Here is a 25,152-nt window from a genome sequence, read left to right as displayed (position 1 = left end):
AGACAATACAGCAATTCCACTTCTGTGTATTTTTTCACAGAAAACAAAAACACTAATTTGAAAATATTACACGCACCCCCATGTTCACTGCAGCTTTATTCACAATAGCCAAGATATGGAAGCAACCTAAGTGTCCAATGGATAAAGAAGATATGCTGCATATATACATACACACATATATATAATGGTGCGTGTCTGTGTGTGTGTGTGTGTGTGTGTGTGTGTGTGTGTAATGGAGTATTACTAAGCCATTAAAAAGGAGTGAAATCTTGCCATTTGTGAAACCATGGATGGACCTAGGGGATATTATGCTAAATAAAATAATTATGCTAATTAAAATAATTATATGCTAAGTAAAATAAGTCAGACAGAGAAAGACAAATATATGATTTCATTTAACATGTGGAATCTAAAAAACAAAACAAACAAAATGGAAACAGACTCATAGATACAGGGAAGGTACAGGTGGTTTGCCAGAGGAGATGGGGGTGAGGGAATGAGTGAAACAGGTGAGGGAGATTAAAAGGTGCAAACTTCCAGTTAGAAACTAAGTGAGTCATAGGGATGAAATGTACAGCATGGGGAATACAGGCAATGATACTGTAATAACTTTGTATGGTGACAGATGGTAACTAGATTTATCATGGTAACCATTTTGTAACATATAGAAATATCAAATCACTATGTTGTGCACTTGGAACTAACATAGTATTGTAGGTCCATTATAATTCAAAAAATAAAAAAATTAAAATACTATTTAGAACAGAATTAAATGAGCTATGAGTAATTAAATAAGAGCACAATACTACATGTTATCTCTTCTCACCATCTGAAAGTAAAGGAGTAAAGGCAAAATTGGCTACAGGCCTAAGGACAAACTTCATGCTGTAAAGAGCAAAAAAAGACAATATATACAACCAATCATTTTGTTACAGACCAGGAAACTGTGAATATCCATTTGGGAGCTATTTTAATGAATTAATAAGAATGATCTGAAATCACCATATCAATTAATTATATGTAAATTGTCTTTCTATAATTCTTTCTCTTAAATAAATTTATTTATTTATTTTTGGCTGCATTGGGTCTTCGTTGCTGCACACGGGCTTTTCTCTACTTGTGGCAAGCAGGGGTTACTCTTCGTTGTGGTGCACAGGCTTATTGCTGTGGCTTCCCTTGTTGTGGAGCACGGGCTCTAGGTGCATGGGCTTCAGTAGTTGTGGCTCACGGGTTCTAGAGCACAGGCTCAGTAGTTGTGGCACACGGGCTTAGTTGCTCCACGGCATGTGGGATCGTCCCGGACCAGGTCTCGAACCCCTGTCTCCTGCATTGGCAGGCGGATTCTTAACCACTGCGCCACCAAGGAAGCCCTTCTTTTTTATATTTATATCTTTTTTCTTAAAACATTAAACAATTTGCTGTACCAGTGAAAATATAAAACTTGCCAAGCCCCTAAAAGAATACAGATTAATAAAATCTTACACTAGGAAATAAGAGGTAAATATTACATCTGTTTTTAAAATAAAGAAAAAAACTTCTACAAAGTAAATAAATGACTTCACTGGGATCATACATGGTCTGCCACATTTGTTAGGAAGCTTGGTTCCAAAGCCAGTGTTCTATGGCCCATCTACAGACATCATGTTGGTTCTATGTAAGGTACTGGAAACTAAAAGAGAACGTTTATCTTCCTGGCAATCTAGAGATAGTGGTCCTTTTGGATATCTGACTCTTTGGTTTGGTTTCAAACACTTTATTATGATGTCAGTCCTTGATTAGCTTGTCTGAAGACAGCCAGAATACCTGGCTCAATTGAAGTATTTTAAAATTTAAGGTGACCCCTACTGTCAATTAATGAAAATTCAGACCTATATTTTAAGAACTATTTTTAGTCACCTAAAAAAATTTGATGAGAAGGTCCTTCCTGTATATACTCTATAGAAAGACACTGCACATTTAGCCCTGTCATGAGGCTGGGGTGAGAGAGCACATAAAATCAGAAGCACACTTTCAGGTGTGCACACTCACATATGCAACACACACATACACACACTGCCACATGGGTTTAGCTGATAATACAAAATATGAATGTTAGTGACCTAGAAATAGAATGACAGCAAAGTTATTAGTCAGTTGTGAGCTACAGTTAAACTTTGCTCATCTATATGGTACATGTTTCCCAGACATCAAAACAATTAACAGAAAACACCTGCTCTGAGCAGTTGTCCCTGACCCCTCTAAGCTTCCATGCAATGGTTCCTCAGGCGGCCCTAACCAGAACCTAGGTTTCTTTTCTTTATATACATGCATATATATATATATATATATATATACACATATTTTTTGGGGGGTGCTGCGCCATGTCTTAGTTGCAGCGTGTGGGATCTTTTAGTTGTGGCAGGCACACTTCTTAGCTGCAGCACGCATGTGGGATCTAGTTCCCCGACCAGGAATCAAACCCGGGCCCCCTGCGTTGGGAGGGTGGAGAACAAGATATTAAACATTTTAGGCCTTGTGGGCCAAATACATTTCTTCTTTTTCTGTTGCATACTCTTCCTTTTGTTTTTCCAAATGTAAAAATCATTCTTAGTTTGAAAGCTAAATGAAAATAGTTCACAGGCTGGACCATGAGCTATACTATAGATATAGACCATGGCACCTACTATAGATAAATCCTTGGTTAACATTTTGCCACATTTGCTTTGAAACTCTTTATCTAAAAATATATACTGTTATCATTACATTATCATTCTTTTATTATTGAATAGGACTTGAGATAAATTCCTACTCTTGGTTCCAAAGAACTTCATATATTTCCTGAGAACAAGAACATTCTCTTGAAAAACAAAAGATCAAATTTAGGAAATTTAGCATTGATATAATACTATTATACAGTGCATATATAGTCCATATTCAAATTTCACCAACTATCTCAATGTATTTTACAGGAATTTTTTCCCAATCCAGGATCACCCATTGTGTTTAACCACCAGGTCTCTCCTAAGCCAGCTCCTGATATCTAGCTTAGACCAATTAGCTTTTGTTGCCCCTGCTATACTTAACTCTGGGACTATGAGACTTTCTCTCCCAACCACAGCTCTCTAAAATAATCCAGCCTGGGTAGGACAAACCCAGAAATACTGCACAAGGAGGTCCAAGCACTAGAGAATCTCTCCCTGCCCACCACTCCCCCATCCTCAGTAAATAATTCTCTTCCGTGAGTGAGGCACCACAGTGTCCACCCTCTTATCTTGTCAGAAAACAAGTTCTTTTGATTCTATCAATTTAAGCTTTAAATTCACTGCCACTATCTAGTTTGAGCTCTCAGCATTTCTTTCCAATTATAAAATCTTCATAATCAGCCTCCCTTCTTTTATCTTTGACACTTGCCAATCTCTCTTCTACACTGCTACAAAAATAAACTTTCTATGTCACAAATGGAAATATAATATTTCTGTTGCACTTCAGTGTTCCCTCAAGACTTCAGATTAAAGCCTACATTTTTTAGTATTTAGTGGAGGAGGTTCCCTTCAGAAGCCTTGCTTGTCTTTCCTTTTTACCTTTCTCTAATCCCATCCTTAGTTCTCATTACAACCTTAATTCAAAACACACCCACTTCAGTTCTGGATTTTGGATAATTCAATTTTATAGTTTTATTTAAAATTTTAAAATCATTGATAATTTGCTAATACGTGATTTAATTCAGTCCCTTTAACGAAAGGAAAAGGACAATAACTTTCCTCACTGGATAGATCATATGGGCAGGTCTGAAGAAGACAGAAAACCTACTGAAATTCTCTACTTTTCAATATCAACAATGAAAGACCAATTGCTCCAAAAACACATATCTTGGGCTTCCCTGGTGGCACAGTGGTTAAGAATCCTCCTGCCAATGCAGGGGACACGGGTTTGAGCCCTGGTCTGGGAAGATCCCACATGCTGTGGAGCAACTAAGCCCATGCACCACAACTACTGAGCCTGCACTCTAGAGACCACAAGCCACAACTACTGAGCCTGCACGCCACAACTACTGAAGCCCGCGTGCCTAGAGCCTGTGATCTGCAACAAGAGAAGCCACTACAATGAGAAGCCCATGCATCGCAACGAAGAGTAGCCCCCACTCACCACAACTAGAGAAAGCCCATGCACAGCAACGAAGACCCAATGCAGCCATAAATAAATAAATAAAAATAAAAAAACAAAACCACATATCTTTAGAGTAGGATATATGAAAAGTCTACGCAAGTACAAATAATATCAAACATAAATCAAGGGAAACTTCACCACTAATTTTTGCCATGTTTCTGTTAGACTGTCCCAAAAGCCCAAACAAGAATCAAAGCAGTCAATGTATGTAAAACAATTGTATGAAACTACTGGAGAGCAACAAATGTAGGCAAAGCTTTAGAGACCAGAAGCCTTGAGAGAAGAACAGTATCCAATGTGAGCAATAAATTTACTCCAGCTTCATCCTTGAACTTGTGGTATTATAGGAAAACAAGAGTCCAAGGAGGAAGCTAGGCTGAGGAGAGAGGCCAGAGACAGGAGCTTCCAAAGCGTCTGGAACTTAAAAAGCACAATCATGGTTTAAGAAGATATGGTATATATATGATGGAATATTACTCAGCCATAAAAAAGAGTGAAATATTGCCATTTGCAGCAACATGAATGATGCAGAAAATACCATACAAAGTGAAGTCAGACAGAAAAAGATAAATATTATATGATATCACTTATATGTGGAATCTAAAAAATAATACAAATAAATCTACATACAAAACAGAAACAGACTCACAGACATAGAAAACAAACTTCTGGTTACCAAAAGGGAAAGGGAGGGAGGAAGGGATAAATTAGGAGTGTGGGATTAATACATACAACTACTATACATAAAATAGATAAGCAACAAGGATTTACTGTATAGCACAGGAACTATATTCAATATCTTACAATAACTTGTAATGAAAAATAATCTGAAATATATATAACTGAATCACTCTGCTATACACCTGAAACTAACATAATATTGTAAATCAACAATATTTCAATTTTTTGTAAAGGTTAATATATTGGAAAAAAAGGCATAATCACAGAAGAGGGAGCTGAAAAGAAGCAGCTCAAAAATCTGCGAATTCTCCTCAAGTGAACAGTCAACTCCTAAGTATGTACTGCCTAAAACTCCCAGAAACCCAAAAGAAAACAGCAGTTGGAAGACTAAAAAGATAAGCAGAGCTTTCAGAAGACAAAAAGTGCTGGAGAGGAGGTTGGAATTCAAACCCCACCAAACTGCTTGAGCTTTTTTTTTTTTGGTAATAAATTAATTAATTAATTAATTAATTTTATTTTGGCTGTGTTGGGTCTTCGTTGCTGTGCACAGGCTTTCTCTAGTTGCAGCGAGTGGGGGCAACTCTTCGTTGCAGTGTGCAGGCTTCTCACTGCAGTGGCTTCTCTTGTGGAGCACGGGCTCCAGGCGCGTGGGCTTCAGTAATTGTGGGTCTCGGGCTCTAGAGCACAGGCTCAGTAGTTGTGGTGTACCGGCTTAGTTGCTCCGCGGCATGTGGGATCTTCCCGGCCCAGGGCTCGAACCCATATCCCCTGCATTGGCAGGCGGATTCTTAACCACTGCATCACCAGGGAAGCCCTGCTTGAGCTTTGATAAACACCCTAGACAGTCAGTTGGGATTCTAGAAGAGCCATGGTTTAAGAGTAAGGGCAAAGGCCTAGTAATAAGGGCAAAACTGACATCAACTAGCCCTAATAAAGCCTAAAACCAAGCCTCAAGGTGATTCAACACTATACTATCAGCTTACCAAAAGAAACCACAACTGTCTTTGAAGAAAAATAGAACCATCCAAAACATCTACAAATTCTCCTCTAAAAAGAAGAGTAACCAATCACAAATTGTAAGGCATGCTAAAAAGTGGACCAAATACTGAAAAGGAAAAAACTGGAAATATAAATAGGCCCAATGGAGACTCAAATACTGGAGTTACTGACAGAGTCTTAAAAAAAAGCGGGGGGTGGGGGGGTACTTCCCTGTTGGTCCAGTGGCTAAGACTCCAAGCTCCCAATGCAGGGGGCCTAGGTTTGATCCCTGGTCAGGGAACTAGATCCCACAGGCTGCAACTAAGAATTTGCATGCCACAACTAAAGATCCTGCATGCCACAACTAAAAGATCCTGCACGCCACAACTAAAAGATCTCGCATGCTGCAACTAAAAAAAAAAAAAAAAAGATCCCTCATGCCTCAATGAAGATCCCACACACTGCAACTAAGACCCAGAGCAGCCAAATAAATAAATAAAATATTTTTTTTTTAAAAAAAGGGAATCAAATGGACATTTTAGAAGTAAAATGTATGAGAAAAACTGCACAAAAAACAGGAGAAAGTTCAAATACTGTACAGGTTTTACATTGTTTGAGAAGTGGTAAAAGTGCTCATTTAAGTTAACTATAATAAGTCAAGAATATATAGTACAATCTCTAGGGTAACAATTAAAATAATAATAAAGGACTGTATAACCAAAAGGTTAATTGTGAGAAAAAATATATTAATCATATCTTCTAAATTGCTGTAATCTGACGCTTTGACAGCTAGGGCCTTGCTAACAGGAAGAGACTATACTCCCAGAGCTAGCTAATTCCTAGAGAGAAAAAACAAGCACTTCTTTCATATACAAACCACAAATCCAGAGCCTGTATCTCCAATGCCTTCACACTATGAGCCCCTACACCATATTCTAATCACCACAGGGCCGAGAGCCAGACAACCAGGGACAGCCCCTCTACCCACGGCCTGCTAAAATTAAAGTAGTTAATCCAAAACTTGCTTACCCTGCTTCACTTGTTTATTCCCACAGAAACCACAAGGCTCTTGCCCATGCTTTTTCCCTTACTTTCTCACTTATACCAGTGCTTCCCCAAGTGGCCCTCTCTGGCATGGCATGCCCTCTTCTCTTGGAATCTATGAGTATAATAAACTATCTTTTCTTTTTTTTTTAAAGACTTATTATTTATTTTTGGCTACATCGGGTCTTAGTTGTGCAGCACTCAGGCTTCCCTCTAGTTGTGGTGTACAGGCATAGTTGCCCCACGGCATGTGGGATCTTAGTTCCCTGACTAGGGATCGAACCCGTGTCCCCTGCATTGAAAGGGGGGATTCTTTACCACTGGACGATCAGGGAAATCCCTAAACTATCTTTTCAATGGCAGTTGTTACCTGGTCTTTGGTCTTTCCATACCTGAATTAAAACCTATATTTTAAAACAAAAAAAACAATAAACACTTGATTAATTCAAAAGATGGCAAGAATGAGGAATAAAGAAAGAACAGATAGGACAAACAAAAATCAAATAGGAAAACAGACTTATGCCCAACTATGTTAGTAACAGCATCAAATATAGATGGGCAAAACACTCCAGTTAAAACAGAGATAGAGAAAAAGCTCCTTGACATTGGTCTTGGCAGCAATTTTCTGGATATGACACCCAAAGCACAAACAACAAAAGCAAAATTAAATAAGTGGGACTGCATCAAATTAAAAAGTTTCTGCACAGCGAAAGAAACAATCAACAAAATGGAAACGTAATCTATGGAATGGGAGAAAATATCTGCAAATCATGTATCTGATAAGGGGTTAATATCCAAAATATATACAGAACTCATAAAACTCAATAGCAAAAAACAAACAAACAAAAACAAAAAACCAACCTAATTAAAATATAGGTAGAGGACCTGAATAGACATTTTTTCAAAGACGACATATGTCAACAGGTACAGGAAAATATCACTCATCATTAGGGAAATGCAAATCAAAACCACAATGATATGTCACCTTACGCCTGTCAGAATGGCTATTATGAAAAAGACAAGTGATGACAAGTGTTGGCAAGAGTGTGCAGTGGTCATAAACTGGTATGGCCACTATGGAAAACAGTATGGAGGCTCCTCAAAAAATTAAAAATAGAACTACCATATGATCCAGCAATTCTACTTCTGGATATATATCCAAATGAATTGGAACTGCGATTTGAAGAGATATCTGCAACTCCATGTTCATTACAGCATTATTCACAATAATCAAGACATGGAAACAACCATATCTTGAAGTGTCCATCAAAGGATAAATGGATTAAGAAGATGTAGTGTGTGTCCATACAAACAACAGAGTATTATTCAGCCATGAAAAAGAAGAAAATTCTGCTGTTTGCAACAACCTGGATGAAACGTGAGGGCATCATGCTATGTGAAATAAGTAAGACAGAGAAAGACAAATACTGTTTATTATCACTTATATGTGGAATCTAAAAAAGCTGAACTCAGAGAAACAGAGAATAGAGTGATGGTTACCAGGGGTTGGGGGTAGGGAAGATAATGGCCAAAGGGTACAAGTTATAAGATTAACAAATTCTGGGAATCTAATGTACAACATGGGGATTACAACTAATAATACTTTATTATATACATGAAAGCTGCTAAAAGAGTAGATCATAAATGTTCTCACTACAAAAAGGAAATGGTAATTATGTGGTGGGATGGAGGTGTTAGCTAATGATATAGTAGTAATCATTTTGCAATATATAAATGTATCAAATTAACACACTGTACACCTTAAACTTACACAATGTTATATGTCAATTATATCACAATAAAGGTGGAAAAAAATTCGTGGGGGGAAAAAACAACAAAGATGAGAAATACTTTAGAATAAAGTTCCAGAAATAATAAATGAAAAGGAAAAAGAAATACACTACATAAGCATTAACCAAAGAAAGCTATCATTAATATCAAAGTAGATTTTAGGGCTTCCCTGGTGGAGCAGTGGTTGAGAGTCCGCCTGCCAATGCAGGGGACGCAGGTTCGTGCCCCAGTCCAGGAAGATCCCACATGCAGCAGAGCGGCTGGGCCCGTGAGCCATGGCCGCTGAGCCTGCGTGTCCGGAGCCTGTGCTCCGCAACGGGAGAGGCCACAACAGTGAGAGGCCCGCGTACCACACACACACACACACACACACACACAAAAGTGGATTTTAAAGCAAGAAATACTAAGAAAGGTAAAGAGTGGAATTTTAATGATAGTGGGACAATTCAACAAGATACAATAATCCTAAATTTGTACATTCCCAGTAACATAGATCAGAAATGTATAAAGTAAAACAAGATGCAGCTAAAAAGCAAATTAGATAAATCCACTATCAGTGGAGATTTTTAAATACCTTTCAGTTACTGATAGAACACACAGACCAAAAACAAACTAGTAAAATCAGAAAGGACCCAAAAGATCTGAAGAATATAACCAAAAAATGTTACCTACTTGACATACATAGATAATCACGCCCAATAAACTGCAGAATATATATAATTTTCCAGTGCACATACTAGAAGAAAATATTCACAAAACATATATTGATTGACCAAGTATCCTGGAAATTCTACAAACTCAATTTAAAAAGAAAGCCTGATTTTCAAAAAATGGGCAAAATATTTGAACAGATACTTCCAAAGATATGTGAATGATCATTAAGTCTGTGAAAAAGAGCTCAACAACATCAATCAGCAGGGAAGTGTACATTAAAACCTAACTGAAATACAATTACACACCCATCAGAATAACTCAAATTAAAATGACTGTCAACATCTAATGCTGGCAAGGATATGAAGCAAAAAGAATTCTCATACACTGTAGATGGGAATGTAAACTTTCTACTTAGTGAAAAAGTCTGGCAATTGGCATAGAACTAAACATACACCTGCCCTATGATCCAACAACTCCAACAAATCTTAGGTATTTACTTAAAAGAAATGAAAAATTGGGTCCACAAAAAGACTTGTAAATCAAGACTTTAAATCAAAAAAGGTTATAAAAAACAAAGAAGGACATTATTTATTAATAAAGGTTCAATACAGCAAGAAAATATAACAATTATAAACATTTACACACCTATGGACAGATCAGTAAGTATATACAGTTCTACAATAATAGTTGGAGACTTCAATAACCCACTCATAATAAAGCAGAGGACAACCAGACAGAAGATAAGCAGGGAAATAGAGGACTTAACACAATAAACCAACTAGATCTAACAGAATACGCATTCTATACACAACAATAGAATACACATTCTTCTCAAGTGCACATGGGACATTTTTCAGGACAGACCATATGTTATGCCAAAAATCAAGTCTCAGTAGATTTTAAAAGATAGATATCATACAAAGTATCTTCTCTGACCTCAATGGGATAAAGTCAGAAATCAATAACGAAAATGGAAAAATGGAAAATTCACAAAATTGTAAAAATTAAACAGCACACTTTTAAACAACCAATGTATCAAAGAAGAAGTCACAAGGCATATTAGAAATACTGAGAGCTGAATTAATACAAAAATACAACATATCAAAACTTATGGAACCAAGTGAAAGAAGTGCTCAGGAGGAAATTTATAGCTATAAACACATTAAAAAACAAGAAAGATCTCAAATTAACCTAATTTTACAACTTAAAAGCCAGAAAAAGAAAAACTAAATGCAAAGCTAGCAGAAGGAAGGAAATAATAAAGATTAAAGCAGAGATAAGTGAAAGAATCAAAAAATAGACAAAATAATTGAAACCAAAAGTTGGTTCTTCAAAAAGATCAACAAAATTGATAAACCTTTACCTACACACACTAAGAAAAAAGAGAAGACCCAAATTACTAAAATTAGAAATGGATGTGGGAACATTACTACTGATTCTACAGAAATAAAAAGCATTATAAGAGAGTACTATGCCAACAAATTAGACAAAATGGGAAAATTCCTAAAAACAAAACCTACCAAGACTAAAGGATGAAAAAATAGAAAACCTGAATAATATTACTTATTATTATTACTTACTGTAACTAGTAAAGAGATTGAATAAGTCATCAAAAATTTCCCAAAGGGCTTCCCTGGTGGCGCAGTGGTTGAGAATCTGCCTGCCAATGCAGGGGATGTGGGTTCATGCCCCAGTCTGGGAAGATCCCACATGCCGCGGAGCGGCTGGGCCTGTGAGCCACGGCCGCTGAGCCTGCGCGTCTGGAGCCTGTGCTCCGCAATGGGAGAGGCCACAACAGTGAGAGGCCCACGAACCCAAAAAAAAAAAAAACAAAATTTCCCAAAAAAGAAAAGCCCTGGACCCACTGGGCGCTTAAATGAGAAAACAACCTGATTAAAAAAATGAGCCAAAGACCTTAACAGAGGTCTATATACCAGGTATATATCTGTATATATCAAAGAATATATACAGGTGGCAAATAAGCATTTGTAAAGATAGTCCACATCATATATTATCAGGGAAATGGAAATAACAATGCGATAACACTACATACTAATTAGAACGGCCAAAATCTGGAACATTGATAGCACCAAAGGTTGGTTAGGATTCAGAACAACATGAACTCTCATTCACTGCTGGTAGGAATGCAAAATGGTACAGCCACTTCAGAACATAGTTTGGCAGTTTCTTACAAAATTAAACACACTCTTACTTATCCAGCAATAGCACTTGGTATTTGCTTAAAGGAATTGCAAACTTACGTCTACACAAAAACCTGCACACAGAGCTTTTTTCAGGGCAGTGAAAATACTCTATATGATACTATAATGATACTTGTCATTATACATTTGTCCAAACCCAAAGAATGTACAACACTAAGAATGAACCCTGATATAAACTATGGTGAGTATGCTACGTCAATGTAGGTTCATCAGAACATAGTTCATTGAACAGTACAAAACATTGCTAAACAAAATTAAATAAGACCTAAATAAATGTTTAGAAAGACATGCTGTGTTCATGGATTGTAAGACTTAATATTGTTAACATGCCAATACTACCAAACATGATCTACAGATTTAAACAATCCCTATCAAAATTCCAACAGGCTTTTTCACAGAAATGGAAAAGCTACTCTTTAAATTCATACAGAATTGAGAGGGGTCCCAAATAGCCAAAACTGTCCTTAAAGAGAATAATAAAGTTATTCCTGATCTCAAACTCACTACAAAGCTACAGTAATCAAAACATGCTAGTCTGCTAGTGTGGTACTAGCATAAAGACAAATGGAATAGAACAGAGAGTTCAGATATAAATGTATACAATATGGCCAAGTGATTTGACAAGGATGTCAAGACAATTCAGTGCGGAACACAGTCTCTTCAACAGATAGTACTGGGACAAATGGATTTCCATATGCAAAGAATGAAGTTGGACCTCCACCTCACAACATATACAAAAATTAACTCAAAATGGATCAATTACCTAAATAGAAGAGTTAAGACCATAAAACTCTTAGAAGAAAACACAGGGGTAAATCTTTATGACCTTGGATTTGGCTATGAATTCTTAGACATGATAGCAAAAGCATGAGCAACGAAAGAAAAAATAGATAAACTGCACTTCATTCAAGGTTTAAACTTTTGTATATCAAACGACATTATCAAGAAAGAGAAAAGATAAACTACAGATGCAAGAAAATATTTTCAAATCATGTATCCAATAATTTAATATTCAAAATACATAAAGAACCCTTACAACTCAACAACAAAGAGACAAAAAACCCAACTTTTAAAACAGGCAAAAGACTTGAACAGACATTTCTCCAAAGAAGATACACAAATGGCCAATAAGCACATGAAAAAATGCTCGACATATGTCATTAGGGAAATGCAAATCAAAACTACAAGATACTACTGCAGGCCTAGTAGGATGGCTAAAATCAAAATAACAGACAATAATAGGCATTTGCAAGGACATGGAGTAATTGGAACACTGGTACATTGTTGATGGGAATGGAAATGAAGCAGCCACTCTGGTGCAGTCTGGCAGTTCCTCAAAAAGTTAAACATAGAATTTCTATGTAATTCAGTATTTTCACTTCTAGGTACATACCAAAATTTGAAAACAGGGACTCAAATAGATACTTGTACACCAATGTTCATTGTAGCATTTATTCACAATAGGCAAAACGTAGACATAATCTAGTGCCCATCAACAGATGAATGGTTAAACAAACCATGGCATATACAAACAATGGAATATTATTTAGCTATAAAAAGGAATGAAGTACTGATACATGCTACAACATCAAAGACCCACCAAGTGATTATGCTACACATTATGCTAAGTGAAATTAGCTATACATGCAAGTACAAATATTGTATGATTCCACTATATGAAATATCTAGACTAGGCAAATTCATAGAGACAAAAAGTAGATTAGAGGTTACCACCAGCTGGGTAGAGGGGGAAATGAGGAGTTATTGCTAATAGATACAGAGCTTCTGTTTGGGGTGATGAAAAAGTTTTGAAAATAGATAGTGGTAATGGTTGTAAACATTGTAAGTATAATTAATGCCACAAATTGTACAGTTAAAATGGTTAAAATGGCAAATCTGGTGTTTTTTGGGGTTTTTTAAGTACAAAATACACACATACGCACACAAGAAAAAAAACTTTGGTACATATCCTTCTGCCAAATAATAATCCTAGATTTCCACAAAACTAAAACTGACTCTGTAAGGAACTTTACAGAAGTCAGTGTTCTGCAATATTTAATTCTATAGCAATGCAAGTCATATGACTCCTAAAAACAGTGTGCTAAAAATTCTAAACACTAAGTCAAAGTAAAGTAATATTCGTTTCCATTTTTTCAATAATCCAAGAAACTCAATAAATAAAGCTATTTTCATATTATACACACACACACCTATGCATGTAACTATATAATGGACTATGGCCTCTGTCTGTCTCTTTATATTATTGTTTTTCATTTTGCCAGGACTGGATTTTAAGTAAATCCTGGTCACTGACATTAAGCCTTTAACACTTACAAAATACACTGCTCCAAAGCTTCCATGGCCAATTTCTCTGAGATCTGTGAAGAGCTTCTCTGGATCTTCTTTGAAGAAGAGCTCTGCAATTTCAGGGTCCTTCAGGCTGCCCGCACGGTTAGTTGATGGCATCCTGCTGGGCAATCAGCTGTCTGATTCTAATTTTATATTGCTATCCCAATCCTTGGTTCATCTGTATGAATGAAGCCACGCTGGCATAAACTATTGTAGAGAAATAAGAAAAGAAAAAAGTCAGGAAAACCAAAAGCTGCTAAGAATAATTAGTATAAGATCATTTTCTGATAGTATATATAAAATTATCTCAGGCCTAGAATTTCACTGAGAAGGAAGTGTGATCTACTAGTGCAGTAGTTCCTAAATCTGGCTCATCATCACGATCACCTGTGGTGCTTAAAAAAATGAGTCCTACTATACATAGGGTATTACTGTACATATACTTTTAAAAATTAACTAAATCTTTGTATCTTGGAAGGCTTATCTAATCCTTATCTAATTCTGAGGTAGTGAGCCCATTGGCAGAAGAGATAATAGAACACACAGACCATTAAAAAAACATGCATGACAACTTAAGATGTACCAGTAATAGGTTTCTAACAACAGGATGATTTTCAAATATAAGAAAATACACAAAGGATTTAACTCAGTTAGCTGTCTTTCTTTTCCTTTCAGATACCATATGCCAGTGTTCAATCAACTCTAACACAAACATTCCAAAGAAAAATGCAGTAGGAGAAAGTAATGAATTTAATGCAGACAACTGCTTCCCCTGTAAACCTGATTCACATTAAAATATGGCCTTTATCAAATCTGCTGCATTAGATAAGTAGACATTACAGATAACCAATAAATTCCCTGGTGGTTCTGCTATCAGTTCCTCTATATCAGATACCCAATTTAAAAAATGGCTGTCATTACTGAGAAACTTCAGAACCTAGGTTCTGGAATGTTACTACCTGGATATGAATCCTAGCAACACTATTTATAAACTGCGAACTTGAGTAGCCTTATTTTCCTAATCTGTAAAGTGAAAATAATATCCTACCTAATACAGTGGTTGTAAAGGTTAAATCAGTTAATAAATACAAGCATAGACTAGTACTCAGGCACAGTAAGCACTACATTAAATGTCAGCTATTTTAACCTAAATAAATTCACCAATCAAAAAAAAAAAAAAGAAAACCCTCCAAAATGTATTTCATTTGCCTCCTAATTGATTTCATTAGACTCTAGTCAATTCTCCCCCACTTCACACAACTTTTAAGCAGGTAACTACTGGTCTCATTTTTAGTGAAGTCAACTGAACCAATTTTAATTTTTGGTAGAAAACTTCCTTGTAACTACACAAAACATATTTACATGTCTTTTGTACCTCCTTAAATTAACACTCCACTGCAATAAAAACATTTAAATTATTAATTTGTATTTCATTTCTAACACACTTTCTAGGCTGCTCCATATACATTTACCAATTTTCCTGCTCTGCAAGTTCCCTGCAAAGTGTTTCAATTATAGTTCTAAGAATATGTGATCACAGAAGATTGAAGTAAATTCCATACAAAGTATTATTATTCAATTAATCCACCTATTTTTTAAAAACCTGCAGTGTTACTTAAGACTTATTTAAGAACTCTGAATGATCAAGTTATAGTACCTTTATTACCAGAATTATTTTACATTAAAATTCTCTAACCAGTTCCATGATTTGCATATTCCTATCTGCCTAACAAATTCCCACTCAAAATCTTTCAAGATTTAGATTAAATGTAATGTGTAAAATTTTAACTAGACAGGTAGGCACAATGTGTCTCATTCATCTTTATATTACCTGTCTACATCCTACACCATACCTCCAACAGTTAATATTACATAAATATTTGTTGAACTAAAAGAACACACTTAATTCTTCTCTAACACCCCTTAAAATGATTTCGTTTCCACAAATATTTACCAAATAGTATACATGAGAATATGATATGCGAAATATTTAAGTTAATAGTAGAGAAACAGTAAATTCATAAGGACAGCACCCTCCAGAAAATCAGAGAAAAAAGAAATGAAGGAACTGGAAAATCTGTACCACATACCGAAAGATAATACAAATCTATTGCTATCAGTAGAATGTTAAAATAAGACAAGTAAACCATTAATCTAAAAGAGTCCAGAAACAAACCCATGTATGTGTATCTCGGAATTCAGCATACAATTAAAGGAGAAGAAACAAATTTTGTTAAGAAAACTAAGAACCCATTCGGAAAAAATTATAAGAATTATATAATGATATCCCTATCACATACCTTACATAACCATTACTGCTAAATGGCTTAAACAAACCTCTCAAATCAATGAAGAAAAAAAAGTATTTGATAAAATAAGTGTTGCCGGGAGACCCCAATAGCTATTTGGAAAAATATAAAATAACACCTGTTCCTCAAACTGTAATATCAGAATTACATATGGGTCAGAAATGCAAAAATTAGAAAAATGAAACTATATAAGTACTAGTAGGAAATGTAAGTTCCTCTGTAATCAGGGAATGTAGAAACTTTCCTAACTATGATCCAAATCCAAAACAATAAGGAAAAAGACAGATATATTTAACAGGTTAAAAAAAAAAAACTTGGGAGAAGGGGCCATGGAAAAAGACACTCCAGACAAAAAGGACAAATGATAAACTTGGAAAAAAATGTCTGAAACTTACGTTTACAAAGGGTTAGTATTCCTAATATGTAAAGAATTTCAAAAAAACAAGCAAAAAAGACAATAACCTAACATTCTTACATTCTTAATTGGTAGTTTCTAAAAACAGCACCCCTCCCCCAAGAAAACACCACCACCACCAACAACAACCCAGAGGAGATATGGGAGGAAGGAAGGAAGGAAGGGAGGGAGGGAGGGAGGGAGGAAGGAAGGGAGGAAGGAAGGAAGGAAGGAAGGAAGGAAGGAAGGAAGGAAGGAAGGAAGGAAGGAAGGAAGGAAGGAAGGAAGAAAAGAAACAACCATGAAATCTATGAAAATACATTCAACATCACTCAAAGTATAAGAAATATAAATTAAAACTATCCTAAGATTTCATTTTGTACCTATCAGAATGGCAAAAATTCACCACACACTGATGGTGGGATGGAAGAGAAATCTGCACTCTCACATAGTAGCAGTGGTAATGCAAAAACAGTACAAAACCTGTGGAGAAAAATCTAGCAAAATCAAATATGCACTTACCATTTCACACAAAATTCCCACTTAAAGAATCCATATCAAAAATACTTATACAAAATATAAGAAATGATAAATGTACAAAGTGAGGAACTAGGGGAATCCCCTGGCAGTCCAGTGCTTAGGACTCCTCACTTCCAACTGCAGGGGGCCCAGGTTTAATCCCTGGTCAGGGAACTAAGATCCCATAAGCCATGCAGATGTCCAAAAAAAAAAAAAGATCAAAAAAAACCAAAGTGAAGAACTGGAACTCATTACCTTGGTGATGGGAATTTGAAATGATACAACTGTTCTGGAAAACTGTTTAACAGATTCTTATCAAGTTAAATAAACATTTATTATGAGATGGAACAGTTCCTTAACTAGTTATCACTTACTCAAAAGTAATGAAAACAAAGGCACACAAAAGGACTTGTACACAGCAGCTTTATTCATAATAGCCCCAAACTGCATATAATACAAACGTCTATCAACAAATATATGTATAATAAAATTGTGATACATTCACACAGTGAAATTCTTTTCACAGCAATAAAAAGGAATAAAACTACTGATCCATGCAGCAACCTAGATGAATTTCAAAAGCATTATGCTCCAGCAAAAAAAACCAGAAACCAAACAGTAAAAACTGTATGATTCCCCTGAAAAATTCTCAAATAGGCAAAACTAGTATTGTGACAGAGTCACTGTTGTTTGGGGTCAGTTGGGGGAAGAAAAGGGGAACTGACCATGAAAGGGCTCACAAGGACTTTCTGGGGTAATAGAATCTTCTATTACCTTGACTGCAGCAGTGAATTACTCTTGTCAAAACTCCAACTATATTAAAATAGATGCCTTTATGTATATTATACCTCAATTAAAGTAATAACTTTAAAAAAATTAAATAAATGTCTTAAAATCTAAGATAAATATATGTAGGGATTTCGCTGGTGGTCCAGTGGTTAACACTCCATGCTCGCAACGCCAGGGGCCCGGGTTCGATCCTTGGTCAGGAACTTAAAATCCCACATACCACAAGTAGAGAAGCCCACGTGCCGCAACGAAGACCCAGCACAGCCAAATATTAAAAATTAATTTTAAATATATATATATATGTGTGTACATATAAGTATATAAATATATGTGTATATATACATATTTATATATATAAGATATATATATAGCAAATTTATAAACAAGGTATGGAAAGATATGTATTAAAATGTTATTATTTTCTCTGATAAAGTAGGGCTGTGAAGAACATTACTTGTTAACCTAGACATCTATATTACCTGAATTTTTATAGCAACCACTTTCAACGTTTTAAAAAAATTTTAAATTTGAGAAAAATAAAATAGAATACTTTTTAAACTAGAAGAATACACACTCCAAATAGAGAGAACATCCAAAAGGCTATTAGTACTTTAACTTACAAAAGACTAATGCATTAAAAAAATCTGTATATCAAAAAATTGAGTTGAACGCAAAAACTGAAACATCCAGAGCACCCAAAATTAAGCGTTATTATTATTCCTTAAAGATAGAGATATCATCCAAATCACTAATCAAATACCTAATCCACCAAAATATAAATGGCCAAAGGATATATATATATCAACATGCCATAAACAGGCAATACAAATGATTGGGGAGAGAAGTCAAAACTTGAAGAATAATGGGTATGGCCACGAGTTTTCTGATTCCATTTTCCTCCTTTATCTCCCGTCTCTGACAGAAGAGTGTGGCCTCAGTTACAAAACTATGTTCAGGGTGCTGACAAGAAAACACTTAAAGAAATTCTCCCCCTGTCCAAAGGAGCAGGAAAAGGGAACCCTGTGATCTGGAGATTGTGGGGGGAAATGCCTTCTTTTGGTCTTTTCTTTTCTCTCCTCAGCCATAGAATTGCACTGCCCCAGCAACAGAAAAACCCAATGAGAAAACCAATCTCTCTGGCCAGAAAAACTGGGAAAACAGACTCTCTGTCATCCAAAAAGTATTAGGGGAATTCCCATTATTTTTTTTCCTCCTCTCTCTTCTTTCCCCACTTCACTTAAGGGCAGCCCCAGTTACAGCGAACTGTACAATGCAGAGGTGTAAAAGCTCTGAGAGAAACCTGTCTTTCTGGAACTGGGAAAAAGGCCACTGGAAACTGAAGAGTATGGGGGAAATCATGGAGAGGAGAGAGCTGGAAAAGAGATCCCCTAATTCTGTGTACAAACCAATACAAATAATGATTTACGTTTGTGTAAAACAGTCTCAAAGAGGTGCAGCAGAGGCTACGCTAAAGAGAACTAATCTATGATATAAACCACTGCCCAAGTCCCAGACTATCACTGAGAGGCACAATGCAGGGCAAATCCAAAGAGCACAACAAAGCTTTGTAAACAGAACTGATATTAGAGCCGCCACCCACAGAAAGTGAGACAACTTGCCATCTAAACTGGTAGGTGTCTGCTAAAACAAACAAACAAATCAACACTCTCCAGAGGACAGTAACAGGATCAGAAATGACAATACTCAAAATGTCCAAGATAAAATCCGAAATTACTCTACATGCAAAAACAAATAAACACACAAAACAGACACACACACACACAATTGGAAAATGTGACAAATTATCAAGGGAAAAGAGGACCAACAGATGCTTATTTTGAGATGATGCATGTTGGAATTATCACATAAAGACTTTTTTTTCTTTTTGGCTGCATTGGGTCTTCGTTGCTGTGCTCGGGCTTTCTCTAGTTGCAGCGAGTGGGGGTTACTATTTGTTGAGGTGCACGGGCTTCTCGTTGTGGTGGCTTCTCTTGTTGTGGAGCCCAGGCTATGGGTACATGGGCTTCAGTAGTTGTAGCACGTGGGCTCAGTAGTTGTGGTGCATGGCCTTTAGGGCACGCGGGCTTCAGTAGTTGTGGTGTGTGGGCTCAGTAGTTGTGGCTCGTGTGCTCTAGAGCGCAGGCTCAGTAGTTGTGGCACATTGGCTTAGTTGCTCTGCAGCATGTGGGATCTTCCCGGACACAGGCTCAAACCCATATCCCCTGCATTGGCAGGCGGATTCTTAACCACTGCACCACCAGGGAAATCCCCACATAAAGACGTTAAAGTGGCTATTATAATAATAATAAATGAGATGATGGTTAACACTCTTGAAACAACTGAAAAGACAAATTCTCAGCAGAGAAAGAGAAACTATAAAAAAAGAACCTCATGGGAAATTCAGAACTGAAAAATACAGTATCAGAAATTAAAAAAAAAAATCATTGCATGGGGTCAACCACAGAACATAGATGATAGAGGAAAGAGTCAGTAAACTTGGAGAGAGAGCAAATGAAATTATCTAAATTGAGGAAAAGAAAAAATGATTGAATGAAATGAATGGAGCCTTAGTAACTCATAGGACTATATCAAATTGTCTAAGTTTCACATTACTGGCATTCATATAAGGAGAGGAAAAATAAATTGGTAGAGAAAAAAAACTTTCTTGGTAATGGCAGAAAACTTCCCAGATTTGACAAAAGATATAAATTTAGAGATTCAAGAAGCTCAGTAAACCCCAAACAGGAAAAATTCAAAGAAAATCAGGCCTAGACACATCATAATCAAAATGCTAAAAAACAAAAATAAACAAAAATTTGAATGACCACAGATTTTCATAAAAAACAATGAAGTCCACAGAAAGTAGAATAATAGCTTTTAAAGGTGATAAAAGGAAAGAACTGCCAACCCAGAACAGAATCCTTTATCTATCTTCTTTACGAATGAAAGCCAAAAAAGAGAGAGAGAGAGATTCTTACCTAAGGGAAAACAAAGAGAATCCGTTCCCAGCAGATCTGCTCTAAAAGAAATGCAAAATATTAAACAAAAGAAATCTAGAGTGGCTACATTAATATCAGACAAAACAGACTTGAGAACTAGGAAAATCACAAGGGATAAGGAGGGACATTACATAATGAGAGGATTCCACTATCAAATCCTAAATTTGTATTCACCTGACTGACAAAAGAGCTTCAAATAAAATGAAGCAAAATTGATACAAATGAAAAGAGAAATAAGACAAGTCTATAATTATACTGAGAGACACCAACACTCCTCTCAGAAATTTAAAGAAAAAGCAGTCTGAAAACACACAGAACAACACTGTAGAACACCACTATCAATCAACCTGACCTAATGACATTTCCAGAATACTACACCTGACAGAATATACATTCTTTTCAAGTGCATATATGATAGTCCCACAGAGAGATCATATTCTGAGCCATAAAACATATATTAAGCGTGAAAATTTTCAATTCATATAAAATAAGTAATCTGATCATAGTGTAATTAAGCTTAAAATCAGTAACAGAAAGATAACTTAAAAAAAAATTTATTTTGAAATGACTCATGTTGGAATTATCACATAAAGACTTGGTTTTTCCCCAAGTAACCCATGGTTCAATAAAGAAGTTTCAAGGAAAATTAGAAAAGAATGAGTTGAGTGAAAATAAAAATACAACATAAAACTTGTAGGATACAGCTAATGCAGTGTTTACATAGAAACACTGATTCTGTATTGGAAAAACAAGACAGATCTCAAACCAATAATCTAAGCCTCCACCTTAAGGATCTAGAAAGAGAAAAGCAAATAAAACCAAAAATAAATGTAAGGAAGTAAACACTAAAGAAGAGAGTAGAAATCAATGAAATTAGAAAACAAAAAGCCAATAGAGAAAAATCAATAAAACCAAAAGCTGTTTTTTGGTGTGTGGGTCGGGGGGACAGGACAGCGGGATCAATAACACTGAAACCTCTGCCCAACTAACCAACGAAAACAAGAACAGAATCAAATTACCAAAAACAGAAATCAAAGGGGGGAATATTCCCATACACCTTATGACATTAAAAGGGATAAGGAAGTACAATGAACAGCTCTAAGCTGATAAATTTGATAATATAGATGAAGTAAAGTACTTGACAGATATAAACTACCAAAACTCAATCAAGAAGAAATAATCAAGAATAGGTAAGAATAGACATATGTATATAAAGAAATTAAATTCAAATATTTTCACATAGAAAACTCCAGTCCATTGAAACTGGACAGTTTCATTGTCAAATTCTATCAAACATTAAAAGAATAATACCAATTCTACATAACCTCTTCAAATTATGAGAGAACATTCCCAATTAATCTTATGAGGCCACAACTACCCTATCAAAACCAGACAAGAACATTAGAAAAAAAAGGGAAAATTTCTAACTAATATCCTTAATGAAGATAATAGCTAAAATCCTCAACAAAATATTAGCAAATCACAGCAACATGGATGCAACTCGAGATTATCATACTAAGCAAAGTAAGTCAGAAAGAGAAAGACAAATACCATATGGTATCATTTATATGTGGAATCTAAAAGATGACACAGGGACTTCCCTGGTGGTCCAGTGGTTAAGACTCTGCCCTCCCAATACAGGGGGTCCGGGTTTGATCCCTGGTCAGGGAAACAGACCCTGGATGCCGCAACAAAGATTCTGCGTGCAGCCAAATAAATAAATTAAAAAAATAATAATAACTAAAAAATAAAAGATGACACGAACCTATGAAAAAGAAACAGAATCAGGGACATAAAGAATAGACTGGTGGTTGCCAAGGGGGAGGGGGATGGGAGAGGGTTGCATTGGGAGTTTGGGATTAGCATATGCAAACTGATACATATAGAATGGATAAACAACAAGGTCCTACTGTATAGCACAGGGAACTATATTCAATATCCTGTGATAAACCATAATGGAAAAGAATATGAAAAAGAATGTATATATATGTATAACTGAGTCACTTTGCTGTACAGCAGTAATTAACACAACATTGTAATTCAACTATACTTCAATAAAAAATGTTTTTAAATTAGCAAATCAAATCCAGAAATATATAAAAATGATACTACATCACAACTAAGTAGCATTTATCCCAGAAATGCAAGGCTGATTCAGCAGTCAAAAATTAACATAATTCTCCCATTCTAAACAGACTAAAGAAGAAAAAACACAGGATCATATCAACAGAGGCAGAAAAAGGATTTCACAAATTCAACATCCATTCATGGCAAATACTCTCAAAAAACTAGGAATAGAAGGGAACGGCATTAACCTGGTTAATGCTATCTACAAAAAACTACAACTAACACAATACTTAATGATTCAAGACGGAAAGCTTTCCCCTAAAGATATAGGGAAAGCAAGGTAAGAATCTCCACTATAATCACTCCTATCCAACATCACACTAGAAGTTTTATAAGTAAAGAAAAAGAAAGAAAAGGAATAAATAACAAAAAGGAAGAAAAAAAACACCTCTAGTTGCAGACATTACTGTGTACACAAAAAACCCCCAAGGAACATACAAAACAGCAAGGGAAGAAAATGGAATATTCAGATATAAGTCTAAAATATTTGAGTAGGGGCTTCCCTGGTGGCGCAGTGGTGGAGAGTCCGCCTGCCGAAGCAGGGGACATGGGTTCGTGCACTGGTCCGGGAGGATCCCACATGCCGCGCGGCTGGGCCCATGAGCCATGGCCACTGAGCCTGCGCATCCGGAGCCTGTGCTCTGTAACGGGAGAGGCCACAGCAGCGAGAGGCCCAAGTACCACACAAAAAAAATAAATAATAAAAAAAATAAAATATTTGAGTAGAATTTATATAGTAAGAACGATAAAACCCTGATGAAATAAATCAAAGTTGACTAAACAGATGTACCATGTTCATGAACTGAATGATTCAATATTGTTATAAGGTCAATCCTTCCCAACTGATTTAAAAATTTGACAATTCATAGATTCAAAGCAATCTCAATCAAAATCCAACAGAATGTTTTTGTACATATCAAAAAACTGATTGTAAAATGTTCATAAAAAGGCAAAGAATCCAAATTAGTCAAGACAATTTTTTTTTAATGTATTTATTTATTTATTTTTGGCTGGGTTGGGTCTTCGTTGCTGCATGTGGGCTTCTCTCTAGTTGTGCCGAGTGGGGGCTACTCTTCATTGCGGTGCACAGGCTTCTCGTTGTGGTGGCTTCTCTTGTTGCCGAGCATTGCTCTAGGTGTGCAGACTTCAGTAGTTGCAGCGTGTGGGCTCAGTAGTTATGGCTCTCGGGCTCTAGCACGCAGGCTCAATAGTTGTGGTGCACGGGCTTAGTTGCTCCGTGGCATGTGGGATCTTCCCAGACCAGGGATCAAACCCGCGTCCCCTGCACTGGCAGGGAGATGCTTAACCACTGCGCCACCAGGAAAGTCCCTGGTCAATTGATTTTTGACAAAGGTACAACACAGAAAAAAGATAATCTTTTTTGAAAAATGGTGTCATAGCAACTGGACATCCATATGTATAAAAATGAACTCTGACTCATACCTCATACCTTACAGAAAAATTAAGTCCAAACATGGTTCATTTATCTCAGTGTTAAAAAGTTAATGCTACAAAACGTTGAGAAGAAATCACAGGAGAAAATCTTTGTAACCTTAGGTTAGTTAAAGAGTTCTTAGATTTGACACCAAAAGTATAACCCATAAAAGTCAAAACTGATCATTTGGACTTCATCAAAATCAAAAACTTTTACTCTTGCAAAGGACACTTTTAAAAGAAAAGAATGAAGTCAAGCCAAAGACTGGGAAACATTATTTCAAGTCACATATCTCAAAATAGATAAAATATATAAATATATAAAGAACTCTCAAAACTCAATAATGGAGTACAGAGATGCATACTTGAATGATAAAACTATAAAGAAACTCCCAGATGTTATCACTATAAAAGTCATGATAGGGCTTCCCTGGTGGCGCAGTGGTTGAGAGTCCGCCTGCTGATGCAGGGGACACGGGTTCGTGCCCCGGTCCGGGAAAATCCCACATGCATTAGAGTGGCTAGGCCCGTGAGCCAGGGCCGCTGAGCCTGCGTGTCCGGAGCCTGTGCTCCGCAACGGGAGAGGCCACAACAGTGAGAGGCCCGCGTACAGAAGAAAAAAAAAAAAAAAAAAGTCATGATAGGACTTCCCTGGTGGCGCAGTGGTTGAGAATCCGCCTGCCAATGCAGGGGACACGGGTTCGTGCCCCGGTCCA

General features: G+C 36.3%; 1 protein-coding gene across 1 annotated transcript in view; it reads right to left on the bottom strand.

Moving 5' to 3' along the window:
- The window catches only part of TAOK1 (TAO kinase 1), a 149,000-nt gene that overhangs the window by 79,641 nt on the left and 44,207 nt on the right, over positions 1 to 25,152 (bottom strand). Inside the window, exon 2 of the mRNA XM_030861930.2 lies at positions 13,851 to 14,072. Within this exon, the coding sequence (XP_030717790.1) occupies positions 13,851 to 13,982 (132 nt within the window). The 5' untranslated portion in view covers positions 13,983 to 14,072. The remainder of the gene's footprint in view (positions 1 to 13,850; positions 14,073 to 25,152) is intronic.

The sequence above is a fragment of the Globicephala melas genome, chromosome 20, assembly GCF_963455315.2.
Source record: "Globicephala melas chromosome 20, mGloMel1.2, whole genome shotgun sequence".
Classification (NCBI taxonomy): Eukaryota; Metazoa; Chordata; class Mammalia; order Artiodactyla; family Delphinidae; genus Globicephala; species Globicephala melas.
This window is presented reverse-complemented; position numbering and strand designations above follow the sequence as displayed.